Genomic DNA, 15,628 nt, shown 5'->3' on the forward strand with positions numbered 1-15,628 from the left:
ATATTTATAACTGTGTTTGATTGATAAATTGGAATGAGTTCAAATGATTTATGACCTGGGTCTCTAGATCTGACACATGTAGGATTTGCCTTTTCACTTTCTTTTATTAATCCTCCTTTAGTTGATACAAATGAGGTAATTAACATGATAATATAAGTCTTCTTATCAAAATTTGATAATTTCATAATGTTGCTTAAAATGTCCAGGTCCTATCTACAGTTTTTGATGATAAAATGAGCGATACATCAATGCTTCATTTGCTAATTTTGATTGCGATTTTCTTCAAGTACAACAAAAGGGGTAACATTATTTTTTGTATTTTCTATTTGAGAAATGCGTCATAAGCAAGTTCATAAGTTAATGGGATGCGAGATATCAAGGGAGTGGTGTATGTGGAAAACTGTTCCAGACAGGACAGTGACACCTGCTAAAAAATTAAGTTCAAAGGAATCTGACAAAAGAATTGGTTACATAAAGTTTGCTTATTAATGTAAACTAATAACATTTTCTCAGAGCTTTTAAACATGAATGCTTGGATAAAGGCCAATTAAGAAATCAGGATTTTGTTTTGCCTAGTGTTAAATAATGTATTTATAGATTGTAGAGAAGGCCTTAAAGGAGAATATCTTTGTACTGAGTTACCTTCTGTTAATAAAACACAATTATTATTTATTATTATTATAAAAACAAATTCTGCATTGCACCCCATTTTGACCATGCACAAAGTATGTGCCAATCATAATATTTTCTATAATATTTTCATAAAAGAAAGTTATTAATCCACTGTAAGAAAACTCGTGGGATAATTTGTTGCATATGCTGCTACTGGATGGACTTTGAGCCACCAAAGATTTGCTACAAAACCAGTCTGATTACCATCTCATGGTATGACCTTTCAGCAAAAGACAATGAAACCACATGCCATTTTTTCACATACTGTCCAAATAGTAACACTTTTTGGTGGACACTCAACACTTTTATAAACTATAAGACCAACACACAGATTGAGATGACCAATAATACTATCCTGTTTTATTTTAACATAAAAGATAAATTATGTAATGAAATTACAGTGAACGCAAAATGGTTTATTTACTGGTTGAAATGAAATAAAAACAATCTTTAAACTTTCTCTATTCATAAACCTTCTAAAAGACCTTTATTAAGAAACACTATTTCTACAAAGGTTGCAATTTTGAGATCTTTAAAATGTACTGGGATCCTTGAAGTATACTGATACATAAATCATCGTAGCAATGATCACTTATAATTTAGTTTTTGTTTTTTTTTTCTTTCCTATAACATTATCTGCACTGAATATGAAATCTGTAATAAATGATTTAAATGTACATTGCAAGACCATATTTTTTCTCTCCATTTCTTCTTTCTCTCCCTGTTTCCTTGACCTGTTCTTCCTTTTCCCTTACGCCGATTAATATCTATACGTTTATAAGTGGTCTATACCATGCCGGCTATTTCAAATGAATGACATAATCAAAATATATATTTTGACTTTGAGGGCTGTTCCAGTTAAATATACTTGTGACCCAGGGAAGTCATTTTTATGTGCACTAGCCACCCATTGATGCAATTTAGAATTCTATCTTGTTCATATGAACTTTTTCGTGAATCATACAACCATGGCATATTGTTTTAAAATGGTGCCTTTCCTGGGTACCATGTAGATTAAATGGAACAGCCCTGACAAATGAATAGTTATGCTGTTGTATTTAAGTTTTCTTGATTGTGTCACTAATACAATTTGTATGAGGTAATTTGAATTATTCTATTCAAGCGTTTATGTATTGTGCCTTAGAAATATTGTGAATTTAATGGAAACAATTAGATGAAAGGGGTGACAACTAATTAAGACAACACATGCATTGTTTGATGGACCTTCTATAGTGTACATGTTTTATTTTGTCATAGGTAAAATGTGGAAATCATTAAAAACGGCTAGACTGACTTTGACTTTTAAAGTATGGAAGCACTAAACAATCTCAACCTTTACAAAATATGTGTGTGTGATTTGGATTTTTAACGTAGCTTTAACAAATTTTCAGAGATATCGCTTTGATATCTGCATTGTGGCAGTTTATAGTGATGTCTAGCACGAGGCATCATTCTGCAGACATGTAACATGATGTCCCATCCAGACACAACATCCTGACACCAGGATGACCTGTCCCAACACTAACCTCTTCATGCTGAGCACCAAGAGAGGCAGCAGTTAGTACCATTTTTGTAAGTCTTTGGTATGACACCGCCAGGGATCGAACCTCCCGCATCTGAGGCGGATGCTCTAACCACTAGGCCACCAGAGCGGTTGACAAAAGATGAAATTCAGTGCAAGTTCATGAAAGCCAGAGATATTAAGTGCTTAATTCAAATTTTGAGCAATGCACAGTACATGTATATGATATGTTTATGATACATACTGAACTGATTTCAGGGGGTCCACATGGCACTAACTGGTTCACGCAGTAAGTGTTGTAGAAGCAACCTGCTGTAGAAGATGTGCTGTTATTACACCAGTTGCAGCGGTATGGGCCATTTATGTCTGCTTCATATGCTTTACACTGACTGCAGTCTGGACCAAGTTTGTCACACCGATACACCTCCACTAAAATATCAAGAAGAATATTTGGTGAATATTTGTCCCACGCACACAATGACAAGGTCACAATTGCTCACAAAAATGAAATCTGATTGTGACCTTCAAGACGGTTGTAAAACTATTAATTAGACATCAAATGTATAAGCAAATTTCATTGCTCTATATTAAAAGACATCAGAAAAAGAGCAGAAAAGTGTTTTCTAAAAAGTTGATTAGTGACCTTGACCTTAAAGATAAACCTTGACTGTAATACACTAGATACCATCAAACTGATAAACATAAGCATACTATATTTCACCCCTGTTCCTAATACAGCTTGTATAATGGAAACAGAAAGCAACCTAAAAAATTGACACATAACCTTGACATTTTGGGAACAAGACCCCAAATATACAACACAAATTATCTTCCAATGACAATATATAAGCATACCAAAATGTGTCCATTTATCTTGAACTACTCTTAAGTTAAAAAGCAAAAGGGCTTATGTGACTTGAACATAAATATTGATGTGTGACCGTAAACCTGAATACAGGAATCCCAACATGACAGACCTTTTAGTGATGATATATAGTCATAGGAAGTTTCATTACTTCATCTCAAATGGCTCTAACAGTACAAAATGGACAGGAAAGTGTAAAGAACACATTTATATGCAAACAAGGAAAACAGTATGACATATGTTAGGTTTGAAAGCACATAAAAATTTCATTTGATGAAAACACAAACATTTAAAACAATGAATCAGAATATATAAATGGAATGTTACTCATTATATTAAATTTATTACAAAATTATAATGGATTTTTTATTATGTATAATATATTTTTAAAGATACACTCAAATTATGTGATTTAGAATTACTGAGCTATTAAGTCAGGCCATCTACTCTAGTCAAGATTCTCATCTAGAGACACTAATATACAAATTAATTTTTTAAATCTGAATCCATTTGGCCAAATTTGGAATTAAAGAAAACCAATTTCATGTAATTTTCTTTGTGAATATCAATATGAATACTGACATATTGGAGAACAGAAAATTGATCTATCTTGTTTCTCAGTTTAAGAATGTCTTCAGAAGATCTGTTTCATCAATTTAAAAACGTCTTCAGAAGATCTGTTACATCAATTTAAAAATGTATTCAGAAGATCTGTTACATCAGTTTAAAAAAGTCTTCAGAACATCGGTTACATCAATTTAAAAATGTCTTCAGAAAATATGTTACATCAATTTAAAAACGTCTTCAGAAGATCTGTTACATCAATTTAAAAACGTCTTCAGAAGATCTGTTACATCAATTTAAAAATGTATTCAGAAGATCTGTTACATCAGTTTAAAAATGTCTTCAGAAGATTTGTTACATCAATTTAAAAATGTCTTCAGAAAATCTGTTACATCAATTTAAAAACGTCCTCAGAAGATGTGTTACATCAATTTAAAAATGTCTTCAGAAGATCTGTTACATCAATTTAAAAATGTCTTCAGAAACTCTGTTACACCTATGCTTTCTTACATAACCATTTAATCTTATATGGCTGATCTAGCATTCAGTACAAATGTCAATCTGATTTTGTATCGCACACCTAAAATTCCTGTATTGCACTCACAACCTGAAACTACTTTTTAAAACTTGAAATATTCAATAATAATCCACTCATAAAATACTGTGAATAATGGATTGCTATTTGTTTTAAATTATTCAAAAATGCCAGTACACATTTGTAATTTTAAGAAATCCAGTCATATTGGGTGAAAATGGATGCTTTTAACATTTTGGATAATGAGGAGTGCCATATGTAGCAATGAGGAGTTTAAAGGATTTTCATGGAATATACCAATAAAAAAAAAAAACAGTTAGTTTAGGTTGACAATAAGATTTTCGAAGAATTTACAAAGAGTTCTCAGATGAAGATTGTGCAAAGTGACACCAAAAAGATGAGAGAGTGAGCGAGAGAGACCAAGTACTTTATTGCTGAATTATTGTATTGAAAGTTTCAAAAATCCAGACAAAGCACGAATGACTGAGAGAGTCATATCAAGGTAAAAATATTATTAAGGGACAGTAACTATGGTACAGCATCTGAACCTCAAATAAGTTTGCTAATTGTCACAAAGTCCTGAATTCTGGGCATAGTGAAATTTTGCAGAGAACTTAAACAAAATAGTAAAGAAACCAAACTTCTGAACCTGCTGATCTTACTACAGCAATGAGACAGAGGAGACATTCCAAAACGTAAATCATCTAAAATTCAAAACTTCGCCAAAACTTAACCAAACTCCATTTGAGCTTCAGAGTTTTAAAAACATGGTGTGTAGAATTTTTTTAAAAATATCTTTTCAAGAAACAAGTTTAAGTGGAAAACTTTCTATTTGTCTATTAATATTACTGAGGAATCGAATTTGTAAATCTGACGATAAAACAGACAAACATTTGAAAATAGTGGTAATGTATCACAGAAGCTGTTTTGACTGAAACTTGCCTAAAAAGTTTCGTTGAAGGAGAGTGTGTGTATTTAGTAAGTTACAGGGTGTAAGAAAAAGGGTCACTTGTTGGACCAAAACCTATATTCCAATTTGAGAAATAAGGAAAAAAGTCCACTTACCTATGACTGCAGTTTAAATCCATTCATATGTCATATACAATGTTTTAAAAAGCTCCAAGTTAAAGAGTAAATATCTATATCTGCATTGCAGACAGACCAATGATGCAACTGTAGAACATATATCTGCTCCTTGCCCCAGTTAGGTACAGGTGGATTTTTGAGAGGGTTGGACAATATCTTCTATAAAACACCAAATGCCTATTTAGGTTTTAAAAAAGTATACTTTAAAAAAATGTAAAAGAATGTGTGAATAAAAAAGGGATATGTAATCAGTACAACCACATATGTGTTTTGATATGAGTCAGGGGAAAGAATTTGTTTGAAAAGTCAATAAACATACTGTACATCTCGACCTGACAACCTCAACATTCCTATAACGTTATCAAACTAATTATCTCTGCCCAGTTGGATCAATAAACAAATGTAGTTTTGTCTATATACTGAATGCACTGTCTGCAGACAGATTGATTAGTTTCCAAAACAAATCTTTAATTCACTACGTTTTCTTGCTGAGGTTATCATTCTCATCAGCTATACCCAGTCCACATTTTTTTTGACATCATGCAAACTGCATTTTGATGAAGTCGTATCATTACCTAAGTGATTTCTCCAATTGGCTTGTAACAGAAGCCACATATACCTGTTATGTCACATATCACAGGTCAGTCAGGAGAAATTGAGTTGAGTTAGGCATCACTGCAGAGTTAATTAAGGGTTCTTTATTGATCTGTGTTGCTTTATGTTAATGCCCAGCTGACGTATTCCAAAAATGGAACACCAAACAGTCATATCCAGAATAAACAGGCATTTCAGAAGCTGTGCATACTATATATTTGTGATAACCCTTTTTGTATGTGAATTCCTGAACAAAATACCAGGATATTTATGACATTCAGTGTTGAAACCGGTTTAGTTTTACACAATGAATGTCTTGTTTTTGTCTCTGTCAACCAGCATCCCATTTCTTTGCTGACATAAACTTACCATATTTATAGGTCACTTTATTATTCTTGACCTAAACAGTACATTTAGTTTTAATAATGGGATATTTTCAAGAAATTAAGTGTTTTCCATGAGTCAAGAATTTCAAATCCAATCAATAATAATCCATCAATGAGGAAACTACAACACATTGCCCTAGCAAGGCATGCCCATAAAATGAAGTGTTATGACGCTATTGTCTTAAACAAAGAAAAAGAAAGAAAACGAAAGAAACAAAATAAAAAAGTTTGTAAAATCAAACAAATAAGTTAGTTCTTTATGTTATAAAATGAAAATTTAAGATGAACTTAAAGTATTATAAATTAAATTCCAAATAATCCTAAATGTTTTAGTCCAAAATATAGTGTGCAGAATGTATTCAAAGAATCTTGAATGTACTGATGTACCAATAGTCTTCATGTATCACAATGATACTATCCAGAATGTCTTTGAAGGAATTCACAATTAAATCCCAAAATGTTTATCTAGTCAATGAGAACTTTTAATTCTAGCCAATGATTTAAATGATTCCACTCAAATTATATCTGAACACAACTAAAAGTAATTCCACTAGACTGAAATTAAAATTAGAATAAATAATTTTGTTTATCAGAGCCTTATACAAACACCTAAGACACAATAATATGACCAGGATGTGGGTCATACGTTAGCTACCAGAGATTTCTAGGGTCAAAACGCCAGGTCAACATGTTCACAGATATTATTTTAAAGGACAACCCAAAATCACAGACAAAGTAAAGAAAACCTTAGCTTAAACTACAACCTACAATCATGGATAAGAGTTAAGCACATAATACAGTTGTACATAACATAAAGGAACAGGAACAGTTCTCAAAGCACATAGTTAAAAGATAAATGGAAAATAAATTCACATTCAGTATATCAAATTAAACCAAAATGTGTGCATGTTTTTTGAGGATGGGGAGGCAGGCAGAGAGAAAAAGAGATACAAACCTGTAATTACAGTGATATTCATAATTCTTAAACAACCAATTAAATTTATATTATTTGAATAAAACATAAATAAGTTACTTGTGCTAGAAAAGAAAAATAGGAAGTGTGCTTCATCATTACTGAGTGCATGTGTGATTCATTACTTACCACTGTTTCCATACTCATCATCCACAGGATGGTTATTAGGATACAGCAGCTTTATGGACAGATTCTGTGTGGCATCCTTAGCATTTCCTATCTGTAGAAAAAAAAAATGGAAATCACCTAAGTTTCATCAATTAAAATGGTGGAGTATATTAAATAATGTAAAAATGTTATTGTACAAAATTCTTCCAATCACTACATGCTCACACATGGCATGTAGCTTGCCACATATTTATGGGTAGCATGTCCTAAGTAGAGATAACCTAGTCTCTGATGTTTTTTTTTTATCTTCAGTTCCATGAATAACAGTATCATAAGTGAAAATATCCAAAACCTCTCTCATAAATAGCAATGGCACATTATACACCTACCCCATGTTTAATAGTTCTCTATGTTGATAACTGAATCTTTGTACTAAAACCACTTTCTATATTCTGTCAGAGTGACATTAACCTTTGACCCCAAAAATGAAATGGTTCCTCCTTCCCAAGCCAAAATTGCAAACTTGTTTTACTAACTCCTGAGCAAATTTATGAAGCATGTGACAAGCTTCAATTTGGAACAATGCATCACAAGAAATATATATGCATGAGCTTGCTACTTATTTAAGAATATGCTATGCATGAAGAAATGTGTTACTAGCTTGCACAAGTTTCTTGCTAGTTTGTAACAAGCTTGCATAGCTTTCTTGCTACAAGCTTGTGAGCTTTAAAAATTAAAAAATTTGACCAGATACTGAATCAAAATAACTTTTGTATTGTTCTATGAAAATATCAAGCTAATCAACACCAACTTTGTAAACAAAGTCATACCTAAGATATGGAATGTCATTGGATTAAGCATTATAAAAAATGAAAACAAAGGTAAACGAGTAGAACAGATGATATTATTGAAATTTAATGCTTATTGTTCATCACTTCACTGAATTTTGTTCAGTAAGGGTTGGTTCTCCTACTGATTTCTTTCTAAGACATTTCTGAACAAATATTTTCTTAGTTTGGATTATAATGACTTGTGTGGAGTTACATTTCAATAGTAGCATTATTGGCATTCCATGCCTCTTTCATAAATGATCTTGACAGCATTTCTTTAGTAAAGAAGTAGTCAAGCAGTGCAATTGAACATTTTCTGGATCTGACTTAATAATGTATTAATTGCCTGGATCAGGCTTGATAATGTATTCATTGCCTTGAAACTGGCTGATAATGTATCAATTGCCTGGATCTGGCTTGATAATGTATCAATTGCCTGGATATAGCTTAATAATGTATTAATTGCCTGGATCAGGCTTGATAATGTATTAATTGCCTGGATCTGGCTTGACAATGTATTAATTGCCTTGATCTGGCTTGATAATGTATTAATTGTCAGGATCTGGCTTGATAATGTATTAATTGCCTGGATCTGGCTTGACAATGTATCAGTTGCCTGGATCTGGCTTGATAATGTATAAATTGCCTGGATCAGGCTTGATAATGTATTAATTGCCTTGATCTGGCTTGATAATGTATAAATTGCCTGGATCAGGCTTGATAATGTATTAATTGCCTGGATCTGGCTTGACAATGTATCAGTTGCCTGGATCTGGCTTGATAATGTATAAATTGCCTGGATCTGGCTTAATAATGTACTAATTGCCTGGATCAGGCTTGATAATATATTATTTACCTGGATCTGGCTGATAAGATATCAATTGCCTGGATCTGGCTTATTAATGTATTAATAGCTTGGATCAGGCTTGATAATGTATTAATTGCCTGGATCTGGCTTGACAATGTATCATTTGTCTGGATCTGGCTTGATAATGTATCAATTGCCTGGATCTGGCTTAATAATGTCTTAATTGCCTGGATCAGGCTTGATAATGTATTAATTGCCTGGATCTGGCTGATTTGTATCAATTGCCTGGATGGATCTGGCTTAATAATGTATTAATTGCCTGGATCTGGCTGATAATGTATCAATTACCTGGATCTGGCTTAATAATGTATTAATTGCCTGGATCAGGCTTGATAATGTATTAATTGCCTGGATTTGGCTCATGATGTATCCATTGCCTGGATCTGGCTTAATAATGTATTAATTGACTGGATCAGGCTTGATACTGTAATAATTGCCTGGAACACTTGGTTTAAATATACTTCATATTCTAACAAGTCCCATCAGACTCTGAAGAAAATAAATCAAATCAATAAATACACAAGTTCTATATAAACTTAAATAATCAAGTCTAAACATTATTTTAGTTCCAGCTTTGAGGTCCTTAAACGGGTTGCAAAATTACTGAATCACTGCAAAAAAATGGACAACTAAATAAAGACCAATAATAAAGAAGAATGATGACAAGTAAATATGTTATGTATTTATGAATGGATAGGAATAAAACAAAAGATCTACTTTGTATATAGACTTGAAGCTAGGTACACTGTAAAATAAGAATGGAGACTCAGTACAGAGCGTTGTAGGAATATTTCACTATACCACGAATGAACAAAGAAAGCTATGGAAATGCAATCAAAAGCAAAAAGATTTAAAGTTAAATAATTTTTGTCTACAGTACTTGCCAACTATAACTGAATACTTTTTACCTGGGAAGTCTGGGTTTCGTTTTACTAGATCTACGTATATATGGATTATGCCATTAAAATTATTTCATTGTATGTCATGTGATTTTTCATGTGTAGAAAGATAAGGTTTTTTTTCCAAAGTGTGAAAAATAATGTGTACAAAAATAGTTAACATTTTGGGGAAGAGATAATGCAAGAAGAATGTAGAACCTGACATTGAAAAGGATTTCAAAATATTTAGATTACTGGTATTGTCAGTATTTAATTCATGTGCATCAGATGTAATTGCAATAGAACAGCATGCACTTAGTAATATATGTTGTTCTAATTTGGTTACATATATGTGTATTGGAATTCGCAAGTCAGAACATGAACAACCATAACAAACACATAGGTATTTAATCACATTTTTCTTCTGGCACCATAAGATCAAAATAAAACATGCCTCGATATTAGAGATGGGGGTGGGGATGACATAAAGGTCTCAGGATGATTTGTTCAGTTACCTGATGATTGTGAACTTGATCATGTACAAGGGGAATACTATATTCCAGTCTCAATTAATATCTCTAAATAAACAATTCATTCTAGTTTCAACTATAACATCCATTGTCCCAAGAACTACATGGATTTGCAGTGTTATTTACATGCTAATTAAATTTGCTACAGCTTTGGCAGCTGACACTTGTTTGAGCACAAGATTCGGCAGAACAGATCAAATTAGTGAGAATACCACTAGGGAAATGAGGATTCCTATATGGTATTGCGAATATGGTACCATGTAATGACAGGAAATACCAGGAAGTTACTCATGTAAGTATCTCAACCAGTGATACATTTTGTTCTTGCTGACAGAAGTGAGGTTGTTGAACTTGCAAAGAAACCATAGCAGCATGCTAAAATGGTCATTCATGGGATTTAACCTTAATGGATATAAATAGTTTCAATATTTAAATATAAATTAATCTTTGAAACTGAAGGAGTATGGTATGTATGTTTCAAATAATAGTTTCCGTTCACTATTTTATTGCCCTTTCTCTCTTTGACAAAAGCTTCAGCTAAACAGGGTCAGTAAGATTACAAAATAGCATGAAGAAGGGCTGAAATCTCTCTCTGAAATCAGTGCCTATTTTATTTTGGTCAGAAGATGCAAGAGAAAAAATGCAATGTAATACCTATACCTTTCTTTTTCTCTCTTAAATCGAAAAAAAAACTGTTGAAAAAGTATCGGTGATATAGTGATACCATTAATATTAATGAAACCGGGAATTTACTGGTGAAAAAGAAGCCAAGATATTGATCTGGCCTTGTCTTATGCTCTGTCTCAACTTAAGGATGGATGACAGATTGAAAATTTGCAAAATCAGTGAATTGGACTTGTACTCCACATTCAGTTATAAGCTGTCAAGTATGGTTATACCACGTACGAAAAGCCATGCTCCAGAAACCAACACAGCAAAAAATCCATTGGATCAACAGAAATGACCCAGGGAGAATGTATGAAGCAGACTAACCATCCCCAAGAGGGAGCTGACTTACTGATAAATCTTCTCTCCACCATGACTGTTAAAGAGATTTTTAATTGAATGTGACAACACTGTGTAAGTCATGGAAAACAACACAAGCTGCTAAAGAGATGGAAAGATATAGGTTGGAGATACTGAGTGAGGTTTGATGGAGATACTGAGTGAGGTTGGAGATACTGAGTGAGGTTTGAAGGACACTTTGACATCAGGACATCTCCTCTACTCAGGACCACCCAATGAGGATGATGATAACAGGAATGGGATGGGACTTATGTTGAGCAAGAAAATCAAAATGATGGAGTTGGAGCCAGGTACTTAGAGGATTCTGACAGTCCACTTCCAGTCAAAATTCTTATAGATAACCATTGTGCAGTGCTATGCTCCAACAAATCTTGCAAATACCCAGATTCAGTAGCAGAGAATCAGATGGGCCACAGTGCTATCTGCCTAATATTGGAGGAAGACTATGATGAATGTGAGAGCCTGTGGAGGAGCAGATGTTGGCACAGATCATCTGCTGGTGATCACAAATTACAAATAAGAATCAGCAGCATAAATAAGACTGGACTGCAAAAACATGAATGATATGACACCTGCAGACTCATGACTGTTGAGAAACAACAGGAGTTCTCCATTTTCCTTTCCAACAGATTTCAGGCTCTTATTGACCTGAATGTTGGCTCCAAAGAAAAGAAGTTGGAACAGGTTAGAGGCACATTCACATCCAACTGTGAGGAAATGCTTGGATGATGATGATGAATATAATGTATACAATAGATCTTTATGTTTGTTTGTCTATAAATCTGAGCATGACTAGTTTTGTAAGCATTTTTTAGAGGACAGAATTGCTTTGTTAGAAAACCTCCAAGTCAGCCCTCACCCTCTCACATTTCAAAATTCAAATAGTGGGTATGTATTAATGTATGTAGTCTATTTTTTTCTTAGAATGAATGAGAAAATGTCATTCTTAGATTAAATATACAGCAAAGGTTCTCCTGTTTACAAAACCCCTGAAAAGTGATCACAGGCATGGATATAATTTGCAAACCCAATCACCCTAGTTTTGTTGACTGACCACACAATCGCATTCATAAATGCGTTTGACAGGCACATCAGTAAATAATCCTGATTTGCAAAACGATCAACTCAGTGATTATGTGCTGCAAGATTATAAGGTTATTTCATGTATCATATGAGATCGTAGGGGTAAAACAGTACAGCAACAATTTAAAATGCCCATCAAACTGCAGTCCTATGGAACAAAAAAAGCATTCAATATAATCTTAGTTTTGCTCACCAACATCACAACTCCATGATCTTTTGTTGCTGCAATTATATTCTGGCTGTAGTATCGATTGCTGCACATTTATTGTAAATTGATTGTAACAAAATTTCCCAAACTAAGGATGAAATAATTCATGGGCAAACTTTTGAAAAATTAGAAATGGAAACTATTTGAGAGTGAGGCTGCTGCAGTAATTCTGTGTGTCAAGTAAGCCTATAAGTTGCATGAATATTTCATTTTTAGTATACCAGTCTCATGGCTGTCAACAAGGGAAACAACTGCCAGTAATGTCCATTACCAAATCCATCTCTGTATCAGAAAAATATTCACATGAAATTGCTTTGTTTTCATTAAAATTATATAACTCTGCTGTCAAAAACATAAATAGTAATATCAAAGATTTTTTGTTGTTGTGGTGTCATGGTTTAGTGATACATTTAATATTGAGATTATAAATAATTGGTGCATTAAGTCTTGTGAGTATATCTAAATTTTCACATGTTCATTTCTTATTGTAATAAGGTCAAGATACTTTCATGTATTGCATATAAATATATTTGGGTACAGCTTTCCGAAAACTACATGTTTAACAAAAATATAAAATATGTGCTTGGTTTTAGGGGTACTTTTGTGGGATTGAAAAGGGTTATTATAACTTCCTAATTTATGAGAATGTTTCATATTCCTTGACCAACCTGTATATGTATATACAATGAATAAATAACTTTATTTTGCAGCAGCAATGCAGTGGAAACCAATTTTATTCAGGAAAAAACATTCAGCTAAATTCAGTGTTCAAAATGGATTCAACTGTATTCATTCAGTGCAGGCTTACAAAAGTTTGCACACAGTTTTATATGTATCCTGCAAGCATGTGAATGCTTGCACCAAACTTGCCCACGTAAGAAGATATATCACGAAGCATGCTGCAAGCTATTTTTACTTTCTGAAGCAAACAAATTGCACAAGTTTGCAACTATATCTAGCTAGCTTGCCAAAGCCTGCATTTGCTTGAACACGATTGTGCACACATCTTTTGTTAGCTTCATAACATCAGACATGTGTATCATAAGCTTATGTGTGATTTGGTTTTTTAATGTAACTTTAACAATTTTTCAGTCATATTGCTACAATGTCTGCAGTGTGGCAGTTTATAGTGATGTCTAGCACTGAGGCATAATGCCGCAGACATGTAGCATGATGTTCCACCCAGTCACATTATCCTGACATCAGGTTGACCAGTCCTAACTAAACTCTTAATGCTGAGTGCCTAGCACAGCAGCTGTTTGTATGATTTTTATAAGTCATTAGTATGACTCAGCTGGGGTTGAACCTGCAACCTCCCACATCTGAGGCAGATGCTTTAACCACTAGACTACTTGTGCAGACCATCATATCATAAGCTTATCACAAGCTTGTCGCAACCTTTCTTCCATCATGTATTTTGGTTTGTGAATTAGTTCTAATGCAAGCCATCACAATGTTTGGTAGATGTAGATGAAGCAGAACTAGTCACTGTGTAGTGACATTGACCTTTGAAATAAAAACCAATATCATTTATTCCTTATTTAAAGTGCAAGCACTCCTCAAAATGTGATCCAGGTTGGTGATGCAGAACATGTTATTGTGCCAAAACCGTTCTGTTTTTTTCAGACACAGTGACCTTTGCCTCTGACACTTTCACCCCACTCCCACAATCAATAAATTTCTTCTTTACCACAAGTGCAAGTCATCCACAAACATTTGGGTTAAGTATGTAATGAAAAACTAATGTTGTTGTGAAAATACTATATTCCTTCTTTGATTTACACTGACCTTGACTTTGACATTTGACTACCAAAACGATACCCTATAATATAAGCCAGACACAAATTTTGGTAACTGTCAATGGTGGACAATGAACGTAATTGTAAAGAAACTATTTTCTGTTTTTAGTCACAATGACCTTGATTTCTGAAACCAAAATGAACAAGAATATTCATAACCTCTCAAGCAAACCACCCACAATGTTTGGTAACTGTAGATGGTGGTGAACTAGATGTATGGTTAATATATTTTCTGTATTACATTAAAATGTGGACAAATAAAAGAGGTTGTCAAACAAGTGTATTCCACAATATTTTCTCAGCACTGCATCTAAATTTAAATAATTTTTCAATTTAGATGAAAATGTGAATGTTCTGTAGAAGTCTAATATCACTGTCTTCCCACACAACAAAAAAGACACAAGCACACATCATCTGTCTCTATTTACCATTTTGCCCATTTTGTTTTAGTACTTACATAGACTGGGCATGTTACCAGCATGTTTGTTCTGTTGATGCTAGCTGAAAAGCGTACACTGTCATTTGCACTGCATGTATAGGTTCCAACATCCTGGAAAAGAGTTTTAAAAAGAGACCTTAAATACAATTTGGATTATTTAATTTAAACTAAACAAGAAAAGTACTAATTAAAACCATTTTTACAGGTTAAATGAAACCCACCAGAACTACAATCTCTAATAATACTAATAATAATAATAATAATAATAATAATAATAATAATATTATTATTATTATTATTATTATTATTATTAATATATCAACAAAAATAAGCAGCCACAGCACATATTTATTTTTTCTTGTTGAGCAATAAACTTAATATCTAGTCCTAAGAATATATGAACCATTACAAGCTATTATATTTCACTCTTTCTCCTTTAGCCATTTTGATGGTACATATATTACGATACTTAACCAAAGATTTGGACACAATAATATTATTACCACCTTTCTGTCTAAATTAGAGACAAAGAAAAACTAGAATTCTATGTTTGTAAAACATGTATTCCCAAGATTTCCACTCCTGATTGTGACCCCCCCAATTCTAGTCACTTGGGTAGGTCTCTGATGCTAAGGACTGCCCAGTAGGCAAATAGCAGTTGA

General features: G+C 33.1%; 2 protein-coding genes across 2 annotated transcripts in view; both read right to left on the minus strand.

Annotated features, from left to right (window-relative positions):
• The window catches only part of LOC149788886 (plexin-B-like), a 446,804-nt gene that overhangs the window by 272,843 nt on the left and 158,333 nt on the right, over positions 1 to 15,628 (minus strand). The gene's annotated exons all lie outside the window — the stretch shown is intronic.
• LOC149788888 (hepatocyte growth factor receptor-like) overlaps positions 1 to 15,628 on the minus strand; it is a 219,804-nt gene that overhangs the window by 111,748 nt on the left and 92,428 nt on the right. The window contains exons 10-12 of the mRNA XM_089973562.1: positions 14,985 to 15,077; positions 7,327 to 7,417; positions 2,439 to 2,623 (exon numbers count right to left, since the gene is read on the minus strand). Coding sequence (XP_089829688.1) covers positions 2,439 to 2,623; positions 7,327 to 7,417; positions 14,985 to 15,077 — 369 coding nt within the window. The remainder of the gene's footprint in view (positions 1 to 2,438; positions 2,624 to 7,326; positions 7,418 to 14,984; positions 15,078 to 15,628) is intronic.

The sequence above is a fragment of the Sinohyriopsis cumingii genome, chromosome 11, assembly GCF_028554795.1.
Source record: "Sinohyriopsis cumingii isolate HCF-2022 chromosome 11, ASM2855479v2, whole genome shotgun sequence".
NCBI lineage: Eukaryota > Metazoa > Mollusca > Bivalvia > Unionida > Unionidae > Sinohyriopsis > Sinohyriopsis cumingii.